This window comes from Piliocolobus tephrosceles, chromosome 18, assembly GCF_002776525.5.
Source record: "Piliocolobus tephrosceles isolate RC106 chromosome 18, ASM277652v3, whole genome shotgun sequence".
Taxonomy (NCBI): Eukaryota; Metazoa; Chordata; class Mammalia; order Primates; family Cercopithecidae; genus Piliocolobus; species Piliocolobus tephrosceles.
In genome coordinates, this window is record NC_045451.1 from 9,633,179 (window position 1) to 9,657,429 (window position 24,251).

The following is a 24,251-nucleotide window of genomic DNA, read 5'->3' on the forward strand; positions in this document are numbered from 1 at the left end:
AAGCTGGGACTTGAGAGACTGATAGAGCCAAACAGAGAGTCAAAGACAGAGTCGTTTTGGTTTTGCTATTAATTTTTAAATTGTAAATGGACAATTTATAATTCTACAAATGTATAGGGTACAAACTGAAGTTATAACTTATAAATATAATGTGTACTAATTAAATCAAGCTAGTTCATGTATCCATCCTCTAAAATACTTAACTTTTTTATGGTGAGAATATTTGAAATTCACTCTCCAGAAATTTTGAAATGGGCAATACTGTATTATTTATATTCATTAAGCTGTGTGACAGAGCTCAAAAAAAGGAAGAATCCTATATCTTCTGTCTGACTGAGGTTTTGTACCTTCTTAACCATTATCTACTCATTCCCCCAATCCCCAGCCATTGTAAGCACCATTCTGCCCTCTGCTTCTATGGGAGAGATTTTCATTGACTCAGGCTATATTATCAAGAAGACATTTGAGGGCCAGGCGCGGTGGCTCACACCTGTAATCCCAGCACTTTGGGAGGCCGAGGTGGGTGGATCAATCACCAGGTGTTTGAGACCAGCCTGGCCAACATGGCGAAACCCTATCTCTACTAAAAATACAAAAAACTTTAGCTGGGCATGGTGGTGTGTGCCTGTAATCCCAGCTACTCAGGAGGCTGAGGCAGGAGAATTGCTTGAAGCCAGGAAGTGCCGAGTCGAGATTCCACCACTGCACTCTAGCCTGGGCAACAGAAAAAAAAAAAAAAAAAAGACTTTTAGGAATCTGGCTCCAGGCACACTGATGGAAATTTAGATTCTAGGCTCCAAGTGTGATTTGGTAAAGTTCTACAGTTGTGCCTACCTTAGATTACTTTCACCAGAAGCAGTCCCTGAGAAGAGGATAAATGTGGAAAGGACCCATTAGGAAGTATTCCCAGGGAAACCCGTCAGGGAATCTGGATTGGAAAGGGAAGGAGAGATCCAGCAAGGGCACAGGATCCAGTGAAGTCTAGGGAAGCTGCCTGGTCGGGAAAAGCAGATTCTACCAGAATCAGTCACTGGATCGGCTTCCTTTGATCAGTGCATGCATTCTCAGGCAAGGCAGGCTCCAGCTGCCCTGGGCAGTGCTCCAACCTAGAGGGGCAGGTGCTGGCTGTTAGGAGAGAAGAGAGCACAGAAGCTGGGGTGCTTCAAGAAGGCAAAAAGGTCCCGGGGGATGTCTGTGGAGCTTGAGAGGATCTGCTGACTGTCCAAGTCAAGCCCGGCCCCTGCTCCACTTTTATGGAGTTCCCTGCATTGCAGGGTGTTTGGAACTTACTGCTTAGAGAAACCCAAGCAAGGATCTCGTCTTCCCATCCGTCATTTGCCATTTTCTCTTACAACAAGCATGAATACTGTCTGAAACTTGAAGTCCTCCAAGAAATCCTCACGTTTCTTGAGTGCGGCCAGTTATAGCATGAAATATTTTGCTAGGCAAAATAGGGCTCATATTCAAACCATCAGGAGAGAGCTGTAAGGGTGAATTTTTAGCTTGTTTTTCGTTAAGTCCTGTTGCTATTCCTGACTGGAGATTTTTGCAGTGCTGAGCAAGACCAGAGGACCTTGTGTTCCCCTTTCCCTACAGGAAATGTCTTCTGTTTCACAGGTCATGTCTTATGTCTGCAGATATTTGCCGAAATTATCTTCCAATTTTCAGAGCAATTTTAATTGGATAGGAATCACACTGTTCACAATGGTGAATCTCTGATTTTCTGAGCAGTGTGTTTTAAAACTTAGTTTTGTCATTAACTTAATTTTATTACATTTTTTTTTAGTGGAAGTCAAAATGTGTAAGTTCACATGTAGGTGTATGTAGTATGTGTAGAGTACATTGTGAGGGTGTGCATGTACTGTTTCCTGGTTTCCCATTTCTAACATTATATCAATGGTTTCTTAGTCATTTTTCATATGTCATGCATCACAAATGCTACTTATTTGTTCTCCACAAAGCCATCTGGAAATACCAAAGAAACGTAATGAAGTAGATACTCAAATAAATAGTGACGTGGTCAGAAAATGTGAGAAGAGGAAGGAAATTGAGCCTGGAGTAGATGCTCTAAAGGCATCAAGCTTATGCCGTTGAACCGCTTAAGTCTGGAGTCCTAAATAGATTTTCTTCTGGCAAATACCCTTGTGTTTGGGAGAGAATCTTTGACAGACCTTGTGAGCACCGTCGGGCAATAGTTGCTTCTGAAACTCACAGCTCCATCTCTTTCGGTCTCTGCAGATGCCATCAGGGCCTCAATGGGGAATTTCTAAAGGCTCTGTTTGTGTTTTCATCACTTCGTTCTTTGGAGGACTCGTCGTCTTTTCATGGCAATTACCTGCTTGTGTGTCTCCCCCCTAACCCAGTCTGTGTTTTATTTATACCCAGTAATCCTTGTGGATGAAGAAATAAATGTCGAAGGAATAAAGGAAGGAAAAATAAATGAGGCAAAATTTCACTGCCTCTGGTTTGCGGTCCATCTTGCTGCATGAGTCTTCCACCAACCCGGCACTTCCACTCACTCTCCTTGTCTGCCCTCTGCCCCGCGGTGCACTCACCTTGGCAGGGACAAGGCTAGTTCTGAGCCTTCCTCTCCTTTCCCACAGCAGGTCTGCTGCTGGCCACTCTCCTGTGGGAAACATCTTCGTTGCTTTCTACTTGGAAAACAATCTAATGGACAATTTCACACTAATGTGCTGGTGCCTGCCAGGAATTGAAAACGTTATATGCATTTTAACAAGGACAAGTACAGAAATTGATTTCTAATTATAAGAGTTAAGGCATCCGAAAACAAGCTGTCTAGGAGCAGAGGCATCCTGGGAGCTGATTGTGTCTCTGAGATCCTGCCCCATTGCAGGGTGGAAAAGAAAACTCTGACTGTCACTGGAGTCCCTTCTCAGGGCGGGTTTGACAGTAGCTCCCTAGACCCCCTGCCTGGGCGAGTGTCCTGCCATTCGCAGCTGGGTGACTTACCTGTGGGGACTAAATGCGCTAGTTTATGTAATGCATTTAATGCTGGCACCTAGTAAGGACTCATTCAAGGCTTATTATTTTACTTTTAAAATATACTGAAAATATTTTTAACTATATGGGACAAAATGCTTAATGTAGTGTCTAGGGACCATCACTAACAATCCATTCTCTAGTAGAGAATCATTAGAGATAGTGTTCATCTCTTGATATCTTTTTCTGTTAAAACCCTGCCATGCAGAAGGTCTACATTAAATTGTCTAACCTGGGGGGCCAATGCTCTTGGGCTGTATTATCAATATTTTGTTGTTGTTGTTTATATCCCATTAGTCAGTAATTTTTCTGGTTGAGAGAAACTACAGAATGGCTCAGAAGTTTGACTTCCCGACGTGCTTCAGCAAACTTTATGATACTGACTATAATAAAAAGCATCGTTCTCATTGTACCATGGTGGAGAGATTGAAAGTTATTTTTTAACAATTAGAACCTGAACAAACATTACACCATGGTTACCTTTCAGGTAGCCAATCTCAAGTTTCTGGAGCTCCTTGAAGCTGCCCCTGGAGGCAGCCTGGACTCTGAAGCTGGGGAGGCTGGTGGCCTCACCAGCTGCTTTGATTCCTGGGTAATTTGAATCACAAACCTGCCGGGGCCTGCATTGCAAGTCCTTTGCTGCTCAGTGCTGAGACAGGGGAATCGCTGTTTGGACATATTGCAAATCTTCTCTTAATATGGATTTTCTGGACTGAATCCTGATTTGCCATGCAGGACATGCAGCCTGAATCTAGTCCCTTTATTTTTTTTATTTCAACAAATGGCCTTGCCTGGCTTTCCTTCATGATGGCTTTGTTGCGTTGAGTTTTTATCTCTTTATTGTAACTTGTTCTTCCCACTTTATCTGTGCGTTTCAGTTAAGCAATCTTTTAGCTTATTTTTTATCTTGTTTGGTCCTTTACCTTTTATCTACACTTTAGTTGAAAGACAGAAAATGGCAATGCATGGGAAGTGGTGTTGTGAAGATGGCAGATTTCCCAGACTTGCTGCTTCTGATGGGCACTGGTGAGGCCCAGACTGTACCCAAGATGTCGTCCTGATGGTCCTTACTCTGCATTAGTGTCCTAGAGCTGCTGGCACGCGATACCAAAAGCTGGGTGACTTACCAGAAATGTGTTGTCTTGCAGTTTGAAGTCCGAAGTGAAGGTGTCAGCAGGGTTGGTTCCCTCTGGGGGTTGCAAGGAGCGGTCTCGCCTAACTTCTGGCAGTTTCTGGCAATCTTTGGCCTTCTTTGGCCCGTGGAAGCATCAACTCAGTCTGTGCCTTCATCTTCACATGGCGTTCTGCTTGTATTCATCCCTGTGTCAGAATTTCCCCTTTTTATAAAGACACGGTTATACTGGATTAGAGGCCACCCTATTCCGGGACAACTTCACGTCGACTAATTGCATCTGCAATAGCCCTATTTCAGATCAGGTTGTGACCTCTCAGATCAGGTTGTAAGGTACCGGAGGTTAGGACTTCACCATAGGAATTCTGGGGACACAATTCCACCCGTAACATCCCCAAACTTGGCCATCTGGGAACATTGCAGCTTTTTAGAGAAATGCCATCCAATACTGTCATTGCTGTCTATGTTTGAAATGAATGCACACAGGGAGGCTACCCTGTAGGCAGGAGCGTGCATGGTGCCTCTTTCTGAGAATGCTGATGCGTTCTAGGTAAGTGGCTTCTGTTTCTATTCTGCTTGAAGCTGCCTAACAGCTCAGTTCAGTGTCCACCGCCACTGTCTTTTTCATGTTTTAGCTGTCACAGCCAGAACTATGAGGGAAGCAAAGGCATCCTTGGGAAATTCTGCCTTTTGTGTCTGTGTTTCTCCTTCTGTCTTCAGTACGTCGTCCCACACCGCATGCCCTGTGAGCTTCAAAAGTGCCATTTTTCCACTTTCTGGACTTTGTTGCTTGCTTGTAACTGGGAATTTGTGTTTCTATTTCTTTTGCTTGCTTGTTTTTGAGAGCTTTATCTCAGGCACGTTGGGAGACCTCCGTAGTCATCATGCAGTCAACATTTCATTTTGCATTTATTTGGGTGACTATTAAGAGTTTGTAGAAAAGTTCTTAATTGAGCATATTCATAGTCTAGGCACAGTTGGGAATACGTGAAGCTACTGGAGCTACTACTATCATCATTTCTAATTAGCTAGTGTAATAATAGTGCTCCTGCAGATGGCTTAGGGCGATGCCGGGTTGTTTAATTTTTAGTCTATTTGAAGCATCGTAAGAACAAGTTATTGTCTCGTGCTTTAGAAACCCTGGGGAGAGGTCTGACTGAGCAGTCGCTATTGACTTGCACTTGATCTGAACCTAAGAGATTGTTGAACAAGTAGACCAGATAGGCTCACTCAGCGATGGGGAGTAGACAGGGAAGGGTAGTGGACTCCTGGGGGCACAACGCACATTTTTTTTTAAGGACAAGCAGAAGAAGAGAAAGCATGAAGGAGATAGTGGAGGGAGATCAGAAAGGAGAGAGGAGAAGCAGGCAAGTGCAATGTCACAGAAGTCAAGGAGTACAGTATTTCCAGGAGGGCTGGACATCCAGCATTCAGGTCAAGAACACTGATGACATTTGCAGTCTTGGTAGAAGAGTGGAAATGGATGTTTGGTTGTGTCGAAGCACACATCGGAAAGGAGGAGGCTGAGCAGGATGGGAACCCACTCCTGGAATTTTGAATGAATAGGGAACAAGAAACAAGGACTGGATGGCACCAAAAGGTCCAAAGTTGATTTTCTGGAGTGGGAGAAAGATCCTGTTTAGAGGTGTGAGAGAGAGGAGAGGAGTCCATTTAGAATTAGAGGTTAAAGACACAGGAGAGAGTTTAGAGTTTGTGGTGTTCTGGCATGAAAAATGTATGAGCTTTAAAATCAAATTAGTTTGTTGCATTTCTGATTCTCTTTGCCAGCTCAGCTCTTTGGGAAAGCTGCTTCAATATATATATTTTTTTCAACTGTGAAACAGGTACATTAATACTGATTGGATATTATTGTTAGGATTAGCGATTTGGTGTGTGAAGTACATTTCACAAGTAGGGACTTCAGTTTAGGTTCGTTCTCTTGCTTCTCAAATCTTGTACAAACAAATACTTTTAAAGCTTTTTTAATGGAAGTTTCAAACATATACAAAAATAGAAAGAATGGTATAATCAGTTCCCATGTGACCACTATACAGCTTCACCAACTATCAAGTTTGGGTCAGTGTTATTGTTCTCTATTTCTCACACTCTCTCTTTCCCTTGATTAATTTGAAGCAAATTCCAGCTCTTAAGTCATCTCATGTATAAATACTTTAGCCTAAATCTCAAAAGATGAGTCTTCTTTTTAACACAAACATGATACCATCATTACCTTCACACCTCACAAAACAGCAATAATTTCTTAAAATTATTGAATGTTTACTTTGGATGTCTCCAGTTCTATGAATTTTTCCTTTTCAAGTTCCATACGTTGTTACTGTGTAATATGTCTGTTACCTCCCTTTTAACCTGTAGGTTTCTTCCTCTCCACCCTTCATTTTTTTGTTGTTGTCACCTTGAGTTTTTCATATTCCCATGGGCTGCTTTCCCATGGTGGCATTTAACACATTTCTCTGTTCTTTGTAGTTCTGTAAGTTGGTGGATAGATTTGGAGGCTTGACTAGCATCAGGTTTGATTATTTTGACAAGGCTATGACTTCCAAGGTGGTATTGTGGAAACGTGAATGGCATTTGTGAATTTGCAGACACTGAGGATTGTTGCCTACACCTATCAATTCGTTTAGGCATAATTAACACTATTTTAAATATGTGTCTTAATATTAGGGTTATTATAGACATAAATCTCCCCCAAAATCAATAAAAATACATTGCACATTGAGTGCAAAGTGAATTGCAAAGTAGTTTTTTCAAGTATTTAAAGTCAAAAATACAGTTTTTTTTTTTTTTATTTTACTTAAAAACATTTTTAAAACTTTTATTTTAGATTTGTGGGTACATGTGAAGGTTTGTTGCATGGGTAAATACGTGTCACAGGGGTTCATTGTACACATTATTTCATCACCCAGGTATTAAGCTTAGTACCCAATAGTTACCTTTTCTGCTTCTCTCCCTCCTACCACCCTTCACTCCCAAGTAGATCCCAGTGTCTGTTGTTTCCTTCTTTATGTTCAAGTTCTTAGCATTTAGCTCCCATTTAAAAGTGAGAACATGTGGTATTTGATTTTCAATTCCTGCATTAGTTTGCTGAGGATAACAGCCTCCAGCTGCATCCATGTTCCCACAAAAGATAAGATCTCATTCTTTTATATGGCTCCATAGTATTCCATGATGAATATGTAACACATTTTCTTTATCCCATCTGTCATTAATGGACATTTAGGCCGATTCCATGTCTTTGCTATTGTGATTAGTGCTGCAGTGAACATTCATATACATATGTGTCTTTATAGTGGGATGATTTATATTCCTCTGAGTATATGCCCAGGAATGGGATTGCTGGGTCAAATGGTAGTTCTGCTTTTACCTCTTTGAGGAATTGCCATACTGCTTTCCACAATGGTTGAACTAATTTACACTCCCACCAACAGGGTGTAAGTGTTCCCTTTTCTCTGCAACCTCACCGGCATCTGTAATTTTTTGCCTTTTTAGTAATAGCCATTCTGACTGATATGAGATGGTGTCTCATTGTGGTTTTGGTTTGCCTTTCTCTAATGATGAGTGATACGGAGCTTTTTGTCATATGCTTGTTGGCCATATATATGTCTTCTTTTGAGAAGTGTCTGTTCATGTCCTTTACCCACTTTTTAATGGGGTTGTTTTCCTCTTGTAAATTTATTTAATTTCCTTATAGATGCTGGATATTAGACCTTTGTCAGATGCATAGTTTGCAAATATTTCCTCCCATTCTTTAGGTTGGCAAATTTTTTATCCAAAAAGTATTGATTGACTTCTCTACTTTATGCCAAGCATGGTCTAGGTGCTAAGTACAGAGTAGTGTAAAAAGGTCTAGCTTTACAAAGGCTTGGGTTTATGAAGTTGATGGTAAAAGACCCAGGGTTTTGTGAAGTTGGTGAGGGATTTTTGCAGAGCTGCTCAAACTGCACGCAGAGCTGTTGACCAGTGAGGATGGTGAGGAGAACAGGTCAGTAGCCAGGGAGGTGCTGGTGGGCAGGGGCAGTGGCATGATGTGAAGATGTACCCAGCAATGTTTGGGGTACCCAGGGCATGAGTGGTGGTTGGAAAAGTGATGAAGCACTGAAATAATTTCCAAGGATGATTTGTGGTCAAGCCAGAGAAGCCACATAGTACATAGAGAATATTTTTTCATCATGATATCCTGCAACAAAAATCGTGGAAAAACAGCACAGTCTATTCAATGTTTATTCTAAATATGAATACATAGCTACATATAAGTATAAACTGGTTTTCATTTTTTTTTTATTGAAATCAAACTTTTTTCTTCCCAATTAACTATGACATCTTGGTCTCTGTTTTACGTGAATCCACTTTCCAATTCCAAGTGTGTCAGGATCCCAGGGTTCTCTTGTTTGTGTGGGCTCTTCCTGGTAGTTCTTTTCAAGGTCAGTTTGAGCTGCCTTCCACTGAGCTGTGTAGGAGCAGCCTGTGGTCTGAGAAGCCACAAGCAAAATCTGAGGCAAGGCAGGTTCGGCCGACCTCGTATAGGTCTTGATTTTCATCTAACACCAACCGATTACTCTGTTTGTCAGGAAAGGTTAATCAGGGGCTACTCTGAGCTTCTGAACCACCTGGCTGTAGGGTTGGGAACCGCTTCTTTCAGCTCTAGGCTGAGTCTATTGAGAGGCAGGTCTGGGTCCTCACGTGGAGCCTCTGCTGTTACCTCCTTGCATTTTGCTCCCCAAAGACAGCTGCATCCCTTCTAGAATTCTCCCCATTGCTTCCTGCATTGTCCTTTGTGAAAATGCAGATTCAGCTATGAGAAGACCCCTGTTTCTACCCAAGTCAGCAGGCTCACAGGGGCCTGAGAGCATGGTTGTGGTTAGATAGGCAGACAAAGGAAGCCCCTGAGATTGGGTGGGGCAGCATCCAGAGAGGAGAAGAAGAAGAAAAACACAAAACAGTGTGCGTGTGAGCACTGAGGACACGCATCCACACTGCCTTTTACTTCCCAGGGGCCAGAAGGGCTCACGTGAAAGTGGATTTCTCCTCCTTTTTTTCATTTCTTTTATGTGCCTTCATTTCTCCATATAGCGTGCTAGCGTCTGATTTTATATTGTCACTCATTTCTTTCTTTTCTCACATCTTCCTTTCCCCAGTTTAATTTTAAATTTTCCTTTTATTTCTTTTAAGCTTTTATTTCCTTTTTTTCCTTTTCTTAATGAATTTTCTTCCTTTCCTTCTCTTTCTTCCGCTTTTCTTATGTTGCTTTATTGCTTAGAGATGAAATGTTTTCCGGGTGCATATTATGTGGGTAAAGTGCTACCTTTGGTAAATGGTTGTACAGTGGAGAAAACTGGAGCGCTGTGGTTTTCTCTTTACAACATTTTGACACATGGAACCGCATGCTGAAGATGAGAAGCTACTTTTTGGTGCAGCTGAACTATCGTAGATGAACATGATATTCTAGTTCAATAGACAGCAAATCTGACTGCGCTTTAGACTTGCTTTCATTCTCTCTTTTGAAATGTGACAGCTCTTTTTTGATTTTCTGTCTCCTTTCCTTCTTTTCTTTTTTCTTCCTCCCTCCTTTTTTCTTTTTCTCTCCTCTCTCCTTTTCTCCTTCCCTCATGCCTTTCTCTCTTTCTCTATTTCTTTATTCTTTTGTTTGTATGGCAAGACAATGGCTCCTGGGCCAGCCCTGAGTGAAACTGTCACATTGTGGAAGTGACAGATGACTTTCCACTTTTTGCATTTCTCCCTTAGTGCCAAAGAGCGCTGTGACATCATTACTGCCCAGGCCTCCCTCTGTACTGAAACAGCAGGTCAGAATTTGCTGGCATTAGTGATGCTATCAGATGAAAGAAGGTGTTCATCACTAATAAATAGATCCGCTTGTTACCTTGCTGGGTGGTCTTAAGTTTTGAGAAATAATTACCGCAGTTTATTCTTTAGATCACGTTCCCAAACTTTTTGGTCTCAAGACCCCTTTATGCTCTTTTAAAAATTATTGAGCCTTTCTGCCCGTGGACGCCGCCGAAGAAGCATCGTTAAAGTCTCTCTTCTCCCTGCCGTCATGTCTAAGTCAGAGTCTCCTAAAGAGCCCGAACAGCTGAGGAAGCTCTTCATTGGAGGGTTGAGCTTTGAAACAACCGATGAGAGCCTGAGGAGCCATTTTGAGCAATGGGGAACGCTCACGGACTGTGTGGTAATGAGAGATCCAAACACCAAGCGTTCCAGGGGCTTTGGGTTTGTCACATATGCCACTGTGGAGGAGGTGGATGCAGCTATGAATGCAAGGCCACACAAGGTGGACGGAAGAGTTGTGGAACCAAAGACAGCTGTCTCAAGAGAAGATTCTCAAAGACCAGGTGCCCACTTAACTGTGAAAAAGATATTTGTTGGTGGCATTAAAGAAGACACTGAAGAACATCACCTAAGAGATTATTTTGAACAGTATGGGAAAATTGAAGTGATTGAAATCATGACTGACCGAGGCAGTGGCAAGAAAAGGGGCTTTGCCTTTGTAACCTTGGATGACCATGACTCCGTGGATAAGATTGTCATTCAGAAATACCATACTGTGAATGGCCACAACTGTGAAGTTAGGAAAGCCCTGTCAAAGCAAGAGATGGCTAGTGCTTCATCCAGCCAAAGAGGTCGAAGTGGTTCTGGAAACTTTGGTGGTGGTCGTGGAGGTGGTTTCGGTGGGAATGACAACTTCGGTCGTGGAGGAAACTTCAGTGGTCGTGGTGGCTTTGGTGGCAGCCGTGGTGGTGGTGGATATGGTGGCAGTGGGGATGGCTATAATGGATTTGGTAATGATGGAAGCAATTTTGGAGGTGGTGGAAGCTACAATGATTTTGGCAATTACAACAATCAGTCTTCAAATTTTGGACCCATGAAGGGAGGAAATTTTGGAGGCAGAAGCTCTGGCCCCTATGGCGGTGGAGGCCAATACTTTGCAAAACCACGAAACCAAGGTGGCTATGGCGGTTCCAGCAGCAGCAGTAGCTATGGCAGTGGCAGAAGATTTTAATTAGGAAACAAAGCTTAGCAGGAGAGGAGAGCCAGAGAAGCGACAGGGAAGCTACAGGTTACAACAGATTTGTGAACTCAGCCAAGCACAGTGGTGGCAGGGCCTAGCTGCTACAAAGAAGACATGTTTTAGACAAATACTCATGTGTATGGGCAAAAAACTCGAGGACTGTATTTGTGACTAATTGTATAACAGGTTATTTTAGTTTCTGTTCTGTGGAAAGTGTAAAGCATTCCAACAAAGGGTTTTAATGTAGATTTTTTTTTTTTTTGCACCCATGCTGTTGATTGCTAAATGTAATAGTCTGATCGTGACGCTGAATAAATGTCTTTAAAAAAAAAAAATTATTGAAGGCCCTCAGGGAGTGTTTGTTTATGTAGGTCATATCTGTCACATTTACTGTATTAGAAATTAATATTGAACAAAATTTAAAACATTTCAAGCACACATACCACTAGCTGGCAGAGCTTCTGGAAATATCTGCTGTATACCTGTGAGAGAACTGGAGTGAAGAGGGGGAATTTCATCTTAGATATCACTAGGAAAATAGATTAGACCTTGCATATCCCCTAAAGGGCCACAGAAATGCCCAGGGCCCCCAAACACCCTCTCAGGACAACTGACTTAGATATTTAGTGACAATTACTGAGTACTCTGTGCTAGGAGTTCCAGAAATGGTGTCAGGAAGGTGGGAGAATACTGAGGGACTTTCATGGTATCAAGAATTGATACCACATGGGGGGCCCTACTCTACCCACGTGTAAGACAAACTTGTATATCTGAAGAGTGAGATCATGTGTGTATTCAGTGAGAATGATTGGGTATCTTTTCCATGACTGTCAAAATCTTAGCCAGAATGATTATAACCTGAACATTTGATACTCTAGGTCAATGTCAGAGGTGCCAGCCCAGCATTATTGCATAACAGTGTCTTTGTCAAATTCAGCCTCTTGATATGATCACTACCAAGAAAAGCACCAGGGGTTTTGGCTATGTTTCTCACTACATGGGTAACTGAGTAACACTTACAGAGCTATGTGTGAACAGTCATATCCTCTTTTCTATTTATCTCCCGGACTTAAAAAAAAATGCTTTCTCTTATAAAAATGTGGTATAAATAGGTCATTCACAATGGAAGAAACTGTGTTAGGTAACGTCACCAATCATTTTCATGATTAGGTTTGGGTGTCCCAAAATTTGACAACCTGGATCTAATCATTTACTTCTTCTTTTCAGACGGTTTTGAGGCAGCCGTGCCACCAAATAGCCACATTGTCTCGGAACCTGGAAAGAATATCACACTCACCTGTCAGCCTCAGATGACGTGGCCTGTGCAGGAAGTGAGGTGGGAAAAGATCCAGCCCCGTCAGATCGACCTCTTAACTTACTGCGACTTGGTCCACGGCAGAAATTTCACCTCCAAGTTCCCACGACAAATAGTGAGCAACTGCAGCCACGGAAGGTGGAGCTTCATCGTCATCCCCGACGTCACGGCCTCAGACTCGGGGCTTTACCGCTGCTACTTGCAGGCCAGTGCAGGAGAAAACGAAACCTTCGTGATGAGATTGACCGTAGCCGAGGGTGAGTAAGCACCAGACATCTTCCAGTGTCAAACATGGAAAAAGCCAACCCTGTGGGCTGGTCTCTGTTTTTATTTATGGTAAACATGTTCATTTAATGTGCATATTCAACATTTTTTTAAATGGCTGAATTGAGGTGAACTGGCCATTATTCTAGTATTTAGTATTTATTTATCCTGTGAATCCATCAATCTCAGATCCAGCATTAAAATCTTTCCAATTTTCTTATCTGTCACCATCCTGAAACTTAAAAAGAAGTAGGCAAAGGGCTGAAAAACATATGGTATTGCCAGCCTTCATGTTTCAGCTGTAGAACTCCTATCTTCCCAATTACGTGAACATTTTTGATCGTGGTGATAAGGTACTAGAATCCCCATGTACCCCAGCAATAACAAGACAGTGCTGGGTTGATGTGGCTGAATTAGGGCTGCGTTGAGTGCAATTCAACAGGCGTTTGAGAATGCGGTTGCCAGTTTGCCAGACTGGGGCCTTTTTTTTCTCTCAGTCTTTTTCAGATGTGGATGCAGAAACAGACTGATGTTGCATCTTAATATTACTAGGAAAATAGGTTTGACCTTGCAGATCCCTGAAAAGGACACGGGGATCCTCAGGGACCCCGAGACACACTCTAAGAACCACTGACTTCGATATTTGGCGACCATTACTGAGTATAATCTTTGTGCTGGTGAAATTGGCCTTTGGGACTTCCGCCTGAGGAGGCCTCCTCCAAGGCACCCCACTATTTGTATATTGGGCATTTGTCTTTTTTGTCACAATGAAGCCCTGCATTGTGTTTCAGGACCTGCAAAACCTAGATCCACTTTGCATGAATATGAGAAAAAGTAATTTCTTTCACTTACAGAAGTGCTTCTATAGAGAGGCCCATATAGAGGCCTGTGTAGAGGCCTGTGTTACAGTTGAGAGGGAGGAAGGCCATCCCAGGCTCTCCCAGCTCTTCCCTGGGCCAGCTTCCTCACTGTCGGGACAAGGAAGAGAAAATAGTTTATTTTTACCTTTTACTTTGTTCTCCCTTCTTCGTTTCCTTCCTCCCTCCCCTCCCTTCCTCTCTTCCCTTCCCCTCCCCTCCCCTCCCCTCCCCTCCCTCCTCTCCCCCTCCCTTCCTCCCTCCCCCCCTCCCACCGACCCACCTGAGCAGGCCCCTTTCCAAGGCACTGTGCTATTTGTATATTAGGCGTTTGTCTCTTTTGTCACAATGAAGCCCTACATTGTGTAAGATTCCGGCCCCCACAACACCTAGAACCACTTTGTATCATTGTGAGAAACAGTGATTTTTGTTTTTTCATTTACAGAAATACAAATACAGAGGTCCATGCAGAGTTCTGTGTAGAGGCCTGTATTACAGTGTCCTCCCTTTCTCCCTCTCTCTCTTCCATCTTTCCTGCCCTTCCTTCCTTCTTTCACTCGCTCCCCTGCCCTTGTCTTTTCTCCCCTCCCTCCTCCCTTCCACGTGCTTTCAGCCGGTTCATTCACCTTTGACTTATGTTAGACTTGTAGAGCCAACGCTTGCCAGGCTTTGGCTGCCCGTTTATAGACTCTGCTCATACTGTAAACTGATACTTCTTCCTGTGTTGAAAATGAAGAAGAAAAGGTTTTGTATAAACAAAAGCCTCCACTATAGCTCTGTGTATAATAAAGAGAGCATTTTCAGGGGATAGCATCTTTTCATACAGGAACAAATCATCAAACCTCCCTTGTTCCTCTTAAAGGGGTAGGAACTGTGGTGAGACATACATTGAACTTAGAATTTAATGAAAATGATGAGTGGTTGGTGAAATATTTGGGGGAGGAAAAATTAGCAGAGACTCCTGAATTTAAATGTTGACTCTGTTCCTTCAGACACAGACAGAAAATATTTCTTACCTAAAAAACCCTTGCATTACGGAAGTATTTTTTGAAACTCTCAGGAAAGGAAACAGTGAAAACAGAGACTGACCTTTTTTTTTTTTTTTTTTAGAGACCAAGGCAAGAAAATGTTTTATTCAGAAAAATGTCATAAAGAATCATTTTCAAACACATATAAGATCTTGTCCATTATTATACTGAAATAGTAATTGTGAACATCTTAAATTATAAAGAAAATGAGGGTAACAGATTTTTAGGAGATATGGTTATTTAACTCTTACTAATTAGTAAAAAATGTCATTCATCTGTCCAAAGATGACTAAGTTTCTTGCACAAAACTATTTCTTTGTATGTAAATTATAAACAGTGTCAAAATCTGCCAATGAAATGCAGATGACTAAATGTAATGGCCAGTATTGTTAATGTCCATGCGTTTTGAACAGTTGCAAATGGCTTTTTGACATTCAGTTGACAGATTGAAAGAATGTCAACTGGACCTTGTATCCATTAGTCAAAAGTTATCATTGACAGAAGATGACAGCCATTGACTGTATGTTTCTGTTTAATTCCTTTCTTCAATTTTTATAAGTGAAAGATTGAATATAAAAACTTAGATGCAAAGCAAAACAGTTCATTTGTGTTTTCTCTGGTGCGATTTGATTCTTTCAAGTCTTGAGGCTCTTTGGTCAAAAACCAATGTGGAGATTAAAGCAGAGAGACAGATATAAGATGTGGAACAGATTTAATTTATTTCAACTGCCAAGGGAAAGGTGATTGTCGCAGATTTTATAAATTGCTGTACATACTTTTGTTAGTTCTCAACAACTTCTTTTATAGCCCATAGCATTGGATCTAAAAGAGAGATTTTTAGGACTCTTATATTCATACACACGCACACACACACACACACACACAGACACACAGACACTCACGGACACAACACACAGAGAGGGGCTCTTCCCCTGACTCCTACCTGCCTACATTCATCTTCAGACAAGTACCAGCTCACTCAACAGAGGACCTCTGCCAACCAGCAGGTCAGGTGTCCAGGCCTTGATTGGTTTTGAACAGAGGAGAAAATAGCAGAAGCAAGAACTGAACTCAAATTTACCATCGACTTTCTTTGCTGAATGAAAAGAAATAGGTTTCTCTTGTCCTTTGCACTTATGACCTGAAATGTAGAATGAAATAGTTCCAGACTGACTTTTCTGAATTTGAAACTTGCAGGGACCGAAGGGCAAGGAAAGTGGGGCAGGGAGAGCGCAGGGGAATGTGTGTTTATTGACAGTGACTACAGTTATTTTTGTCCCTTAATATCCTCCGGATTTTCATCTGTCATAAGAGAAGTATTTTAGGTGCCACTAAAATAATTTGTCAAATCTTTTAATATTAGCTAAATGATGTGTAGACTACTATTGTTTAAACTGACCTTACTGATTATGAAAAGAATGAAGACAAAAGAAATAAAATCAGCTCTTGCAGAAAGTTTCTGGAGGAGGCTAATATTGAACAAACTTCTGTTTGCCGTTGATAAGTATAATTATTCATGTCCTTGTACAGTCATCTTCCACCAATGAGACCACTCAGGCGGGACCATCAAGGTTCAAATGAGGCATTGATGATTAGAGCTGAAGAATGAGGTGAAACAGGTTATGAAGAGTAACCCCAAATATGCAGGAGGAATGGGGAGATGGTGCATGGGAGACTGTAGTCAAATGACTAGTTTGGTACGGAGAGTCTAAATTATATATTAATATAGAACTAGGTAGGCTAAATTAAGTGATGACAGTGAAAACCTTCATCTCATATAATTGTCTAGCAAAGCCACCATTAGTTCTTGAGCAAAGATGGCAAAACAATAATCAAGAAAGAATAAGTTGCTTTATAATTTTCAGTGTGCAAGTCTTTAACATTTTTGGTTAAGTTTATTGCTTTTTTTTTTTTTTTTTTGAGACGGAGTCTCGCCCTGTCGCCCAGGCCGGAGTGCAGTGGCCGGATCTCAGCTCACTGCAAGCTCAGCCTCCCGGGTTCCCGCCATTCTCCTGCCTCAGCCTCCTGAGTAGCTGGGACTACAGGCGCCGCCACCACTCCCGGCTAATTTTTTGTATTTTTAGTAGAGACGGGGTTTCACTGTGTTAGCCAGGATGGTCTCGATCCCCTGACCTCATGATCCACCCGCCTCGGCCTCCCAAAGTGCTAAGATTACAGGCATGAGCCACCGCGCCCGGCCCTGATTTTTACATGTTGAGTTTGTGTCCTGCCTCTTAATTCATTTATTAGTTTTTTTGTGCCATTTTTAGGGTTTTATGCATATATGATTATGTCATCTGCAAACAGAGATAATATTACTTCTTCCTTTCTGATTTGAATGCCTTTTGTTTTCTTTTTCTTGTTTAATGGCTCTGATTAAGACTTCTTGTATTATGTTGAGCGGAGGTGTTGAAAGTGGCCACCTTGCTCTTGTTCCTGATCTTAGAGCAAAAGTTCTCAGTTTTACATGACTCAGTATGATGTTAGCTGTGGGCTTTTCATAGATGGCTTTATTGTGTTGGGGTAAATTCCTTCTGTACCTAATTTGTTGAGAGTTTTTATCACACAAAGGTGTTGAATTTGTCAAATGCTTTCTATGCTCTATTGTAATGATCACGTGACCTTTTTATATCATTTTGTTAATGCGGTGTATTACATTGATTGATTTACATATGTTGAACCATCTTGGCATCCCAGGGATAAATCAGACTTGATTAGAATATACAATCCATTTAATGTGATAGTGAATTGAGTTTGCTAGTATTTTGTTGAGGATTTTTTCATCTGTGTTCATTAGGGATGCCAGGTCAGCCTGTAGGTGTTTTTTATTTTTTTTTTATTATTTTTTTTTTTGTGGTGTCTTTATCTGGTTTTAGTATTAGGGTGATGCTGGTCTCATACATTGAGTTTAGAACTGTCTCTTTTTTTTTTTTTTCAAGAGAATGAAATCATTTATTGATTACACATGATAATGTAGAACTGTTTCTAAACCCAGGATTGGCATTAATTCCTAGAAAGTTTGGTAGAATTCATCTGTGGAGCCCCCGGTCCTGGCATCGGTGATAGATCATGGGCCCCCGATCCACCTAGGCTGGGCACAAAGGTGTCCCACACTGGGGAGAGAGATTCTGACAGCATGATTTGGATCTCAGTTTGTGCGTTCCACTGCCTCAAAACACTCACACTTTCCTACTTTCTCCTTTTTCTAACCGACCGATTAAGTTTCCACCACATTTACTTTCTTTCCTATAGAGTTTCAGCCAGGTCTCAATGTCTTTATGTTTTTTCCACATCAGACCAAACTGCTTCCCCGTCATTGAAATATTAAGCATCTTGAATTTCTCAAACTTTTGTAGTCTGAAAATTGCTACCCTCGAGTGGCTTAATAACTGCATCTATTGGTATTTATCTGTTTATTTTTTGAGACTGGGTTATGAGACTGGCTAATTTTTGTATTTTTGGTATTTAGTATTTTTGGGTTTCAAGGATGGTCCTGGGCTCAAGAAATCCCCCTGCCTCAGCCTCCTAAAGTGCTGGGATTGGTAGTGTGAACTACCATGCCTGGCCTGCATCTATTTGTAATGTTGCAAAATCTTGTTATCAGAAATTAATTGAGATTAAGGATTATGGCATATCCTTAAAGTTGTCAAAGCGTCTTTTCAGAATATGCCCAGTAAGTGTTCTTGACTGATTATGTTAATGTTTCTATTCATTCTAGTAGGGTCTGTGTCCATTTTAATTTTAAGCTTTCTACCTCTTTTCTTTCCAGACTTTTTCTTCAACATTTAACCTTTCAGGTTTACTGATTGTTGATCAAAGACACTGAACTTTCAAAAGATCAACTGCAATGTTTGGAGAAAAAAACTTTCATGAACTCTTGTTTACATATCTAACTTTCAGATGGGGCTATTTACTTTTTTAACTTTCATTTTCTTATTTTGAATTTTTAGTATAAGTGGCACATAATTGCTGGTCATCTGAATAGAAGAATGGGGTTAGTAAATTAAGATTACAAAGTATTCACTAGGAAATCATAGTGCCAAAGCTAAGAGAATCTTCCCAGATATTTCTTCTGGGAAGATGTGAGGTATAAGATTGACAAGGAGGAAGGATGGGGGAATAGAGTGCTGTAAGTCATAAATACATCCTATGTAGATGATACATCTTATTTACACAGATTATAAATCTTGCCTGTAGATGGCTTGGGGAAGGTTACTGACTTCGAGACTCTGTGCTCCTGAGTTGGATTATAACATTATTGAAGAAAGGAAATAAATTTTGCTTATTTTCTTGGCCTTTTATTTCTGTCAAAAACCAACCAATTTGCTCCTAGTCCATTTGGATTCCAGAAGAGTTTTAGGTTGTAGACAAGACAGTTTTTTTTTTAAGGATTCCATTAATCCAGAACCTTCTGTCCCACTCCTATGAATTTAGAATGGATATGAAGCTTGTAGACATGAGGACTGTCTGAGCTGGTGTGCACTGGGCTGACGGATATGTCCCTTTCCATGACATTGTGTGGTGAACCTCAGCCTTTTATTATCTTTACCTACATGGAAAGTAAAATGTCCATGACAGTTAACTTGTATGATGGAGCCACACGACCAGAATCCCAGAGCACCGTGTCACTGCTCACAAGCTAAAATAGCCTCTACTGAAACAGATCAACCACAATTTTCAGCCCAATTTAGCTTTCTCAGTGAAACTGGGTATCCAGATGAAACATAGTTTCCAGCATCACAAGTGAGTTGATTACTCAATCATGGCTATTATGTCATTGAATCTTTACTTTATCATTACCTCTGCCCAGATCATTTTTAAAATGATATATTGCATTCAAAAAAATGCAACCGGTCAGTTAATTTGTTTTGTAAGCCCTACTATTAATCTATTCATTTTTTGAACACACAAAAACCTAGAATGTTTGCCTGCAGTCATTTTTGATACATACTATATTTGTATAGATAAGTAAGATATTGAATTGAAGAATAGTGATAAGTTATTGTCAGAGGGAATGAAACTCTAAAAGGTCACACGCTGAATTTATTTGGTGATGCTATTATATGAAGAACTTTGTTGACTGTATATTGCTACCTCATGTACATAAAGCAAGTTCTAACAGTACGCCACTATAAACAATGGAAGTCTGTAGAATTAGAAAGCAGTTGATCCTAGGAACTGCTGTTCTACAGGTGGACCTTTATCCTCAGATTGAATTTTCAACTCTTTTCATAAAGTTTTTCTCTACCTGGGAACGTAGACTACAAGTAGAGATTCAAAATTAGACAAATGTACTGATTTTCTTCCCACTTAAAATTCACACATGGTGCTTTGGGAGGCTGAGGCAGTAGAATCCCTTGAGCTCAAGAATTAGTGGCTGTAATGAGCTATGACTGCACCATTGCACTGCAGCCTGGGCAACAGAGCCAGACCTGTCTCAAAAAAAAAAAAAAAAAAAAAAAAAGAGGAAAAAAATAGTCAATGCATGGCCACATTTATTTGAGACTTTCAAATGACTCTGACTGTGAAATAACCATTTATACTTTATTGTCACATATGGAATTTACATTCTAAAACCACCTGGGAATTGTGAACAGCTTGAGGTTGTCTCTTAGAGCCTTATTAGAAACTGAACATAAATGATTGTGCAAAGATTTCTCCAAAGGCAAGTAGAAAATTACTTAAAATGTAAAAAAAGTTCTTATAAGATTATTAGTATTTCATTCTTAATAGAAATTCTGATTTAAGTGTTACAACTTAATCAGTTGATCACTTTGAACGTCATCTGAAGTATTTCAAACATTACTGACAAGGCTCCTGATAAATATTCAAAGGCGATGTACTAGGTTTGTGGAGGACTATGTTGTTTAAGAGGACAGAAAATGAAGAATAAACACAGATCTGTCCTAAGTAGAGGTATATCTTTGAACCCCAATTTGTATCTTTAAGTTATTATTTATACTAAAATGATGCAGGGATTTTAAAAATGCATTTATTCGACAGAGGAATATAAGTTTTTTTGGTACAACTTTTATAAAATAAATATTTTGCAATCTTCATTGAGTACTCTCAAATTCATTTCCAGGATTAATTCAATGTTTTTAACTTTGGTAGAACTCAAAGGTAGGCCATGGTGTTCACAATCCTTTAGATACGAGTGGCAGTTTAATTAATTAACTCTCAGGGAGAGATGATTTCACAGGTGTCAAGTTGAAATGTTAATGCTCTCAGTTGGATTGGTGAAAAGTGAAAATGGCTTTAGCTATGTTGGACAGTGAGTGAAACGAAAAAGAAACCTTATTGTGATGGTGATGGACATGGGCAAAATAAAAAGTAGATGTTGAGTTGAGAAGATTTCATTAACAAAGGGTGGGGTATTTTCTGTGGGATGTAATGTGTAAATGAACCCATGGGAAGGAAGTTTATACATAAAAATATGGGCTCACCAAGTATAGTTATCCTGATGTCATTGTGTCTTCAGTTTTTCACATCTTATGGGGAGCATTAGCATTGATTATTCACTCTTTTAATTTGTGTGTGTGTGTGTGTGTATTTGTGTGTAGTGTATGAACTGAGATATCTATGAATATTTGTTAGGAGGAGTAACAAGTTTATTTTTCAACCTACCATATGGTAAACACTCAACAAATACACATGATTGTATGGGGAATTTTATAACCACACTTACCATATGCACATATGCCAAATCCCAAATATTTTAATCCAAACAAATCCTTTTGCTTTTATATTGACTGTTTTCTCTTCCTAATCCAGCAAATAAAGGTATCAGTTTTGAAATCTAATCATGTAATTCCTTTTTAAATTATTGGCTCTTTTTAAAAAAGAGAGATGAGATGGGTAATTAAACTCTAGAGCATAAAGCGGTAGATTTTGAAATTATTCCTAGAGTTATTATTTCTTATAGCCAGGCACAGGCTTTCATGTTTTGTAGAGCACTTAGTGAATTTTTTTCATAAAATGGTTTAAAATTGAATAGACTATTTGGAGGTAAATATTCAGCCTAATGCTTGCTGAATTTCATATTCTGAAAAGGTATCACCTTTAGATATAGGTCTTTGTAAATGCTATATAGTTTGCATTTTCAAGTTTCCTTTTTTAAAAAAATCATTTTTATTTTATTTTATTTTTTTGAGACAGGGTCTCACTCTGCTGCCCAGGCTTGCAGCACGAGCTCAGCTCACTGTAACCTCCGTCTCCTGGGTTCAAGCGATTCTTCTGCCTCAGCCTCCCGAGCAGCTGGGATTATAGGCACCTGCCACCATGCCCAGCTAATTTTTGTATTTTTAGTAGAGATGGAGTTTCATCACATTGGTCAGTCTGGTCTCGAACTCCTGACCTCAGGTGATCTGGCCACCTCAGCCTCCCAAAGTGCTGGGATTGCAGACGTGAGCCACTGCACCTGGTCACATTTTGAAGTTTTCTAAGGACTCAAAGAAAAAGTTATAGGTAACTGTTCTAAAAATTGTGTGTCACAAAAAGGGCTTTGTCTTGGCCGCTATATGATAAACACACATATCATGTCTCTATGTGTGCCAGTGGCTGTTCTGAGAATTTATTCGTAATTACTGATTCACTTGTCACAGCAGCCTGACTACCCACATTTGACGTCTGTGGAGAGCGAGACGTGGCGAGTTGACGAGACTTATCTCAGGCTTGGTAGCTGATAAGCAGAGGGGCAGGAATTCAGATCCAGGGTGACTGGCTTCAGAGTTCCTATTTGTGGCCCCAGCACTACTTTTCTGCTCAAAGTGGAAGAGAAAAACTACTCTCATCAGGAGACTCGTCACAGCAGAAACTGGTGACAGTGGAGCTGCAGAGCGTCCTTCTAAAAGAGGTTTATACAAGTGATAGGTTTCAGGCTGAACCAACTTCTAGAGCACGTTTAGGCAAAGAAGTGTGGGGGGGGGGGTGTGGTCTCCCACTATTTTATTTCAGCTCGGGGTCCTTTGGCTGACTCCAGTGCTATGGGGGGCAGTTCTCCTCTACCTTCCTGTCTTCCTTGCAGGGGCTTGTGCACTTCATGGAGTCACAGTGAGGTAGGCTGTTCACACAATGCCATGAGGGACAGGCACAATCAGGTAGCAGGCGTGAAGGCCTGGAGCGGAGGTGCTGATTGCTGGTGAAGTCAAATCCACACCAGGAACAGATTAGGGGAACTTTAGGAGTAGCCTCTGGGCAAAGGAGACCTGGTGATGGCTCAGGTCTCACAGGCACAGCTTCTGGCCACTGCAAAGCACCTGTCCTCATGGCCTCACCACATCCGCCCACTGGACTCCTCCTGTGTGGTAAAGCCCACTCCCTTGAACAACTTGCCAGGAATCTGCTAAAAGTTCCCAAGCACACCCTTCCTTCCTCCTTCTGAGGCTTCTCTCTTCTTCTCTTCCTCTCAAATCCTGCTCTCTTCTCTTGTACTCAGACCGTAATGGCTTCTTGAAACCAGAGCTGGAGTAATCAGAATACTAGTCCCTCCTTCCTTAGCGACAGCGAGGGCTTCACCTCTAAAATCTTCCCCCCGAAAACAAAAGTTTATTTTCCATATTAAAACATTCCGAACACATATGTTCTCTCATGTTTATGTAGTTTATATTGTACAGCTAAATGCATAATGTATTTAAATGGTATGGTATGCCTATTGTGTGTCTTGTTGCAACCTGCAGACACCAGGCTGTTCATCTTGATTTCACTACAGCATTTGGAAGATTTCCTATTTCCTGAGGATAAGCATAATGGTAACACTGTAATGTAGAGTTATACCTGATTAAACAACAGTAATAATAAAAATGTGCTGGAGAAATATAATTAGAAACAAAATCTCCTCCCTACCCAGAAAACTGCTCCGCAAAGGTAGAAAACAAATTAATTTTGTTATTGAATAAGCACTAAATCAGAATGTGATGCACGTTACCGGCAACCTCCTAAGAGATTGCAAAGACAAAGAAATCTCACTCTCTCATACAGCCAGGTAGATACAACCCATTACACACATGCTCTAAAGATGAATGATAACTAGTCTTCGAGGAAGAGGGCTTGTCAAACATTTGTCACACACGCTTCATCCTAGATTCAACTGGTAATTGGGGGTGACTGTATGTGTTAGCTAACAATTGGCTTTATCCAAAGGAAAAACAAACTTCTCACATGTTTATGACAGGAGGTACTTTTGCACCTTGAGTGAGGTGCTCGTGGTAGTTAGTTTTCTACCCTCTCAGAGATTGCGAGGGTAGAGATTGGGAGCTGTCTTCCTTGATGGTTACATTTCAAAGGGATGGCTCCCAGGTCCTTGAGAAAGACATTTCTCCATCAAAAGCTGACAAGAGGCTTTTCTGGCTGTTAAAAAGATGTGCATATCTTTCAAAGAGACACAGAACTGCCAATATTACAAGTTTTCTAAAGTCAATACCCTAAGAAAGGAGGGAGGAAAAATCCACAGGCAGGCTGGGGCTCGGCTGCTGGAGCTCGCCTGGAGGGTGCTTCCCAGAGCAGAGCAGTGTTTCTCAATGCCATTCTGTGGAACACCAACATCAGGATCATGTGGTGTGCTTGCTGAAACACGTGGATTCCTGGGACTTGTCCCCAGGCCTAGGAATCAGGG

General features: G+C 40.9%; 2 protein-coding genes across 10 annotated transcripts in view; both read left to right on the forward strand.

Annotated features, from left to right (window-relative positions):
• The window catches only part of CD226 (CD226 molecule), a 128,947-nt gene that overhangs the window by 53,418 nt on the left and 51,278 nt on the right, over positions 1 to 24,251 (forward strand). For all 9 annotated transcript variants that reach the window (XM_023224182.1, XM_023224187.1, XM_023224186.1 and 6 more), the window contains one exon: positions 12,402 to 12,746. In XM_023224182.1, the coding sequence (XP_023079950.1) occupies positions 12,402 to 12,746 (345 nt within the window). The remainder of the gene's footprint in view (positions 1 to 12,401; positions 12,747 to 24,251) is intronic.
• Positions 10,127 to 11,491, forward strand: LOC111550673 (heterogeneous nuclear ribonucleoprotein A1-like). Its single transcript, XM_023224191.3, has one exon. The coding sequence runs from the start codon at positions 10,203 to 10,205 to the stop codon at positions 11,163 to 11,165; it is 963 nt and encodes a 320-aa protein (XP_023079959.1). The 5' UTR covers positions 10,127 to 10,202; the 3' UTR covers positions 11,166 to 11,491.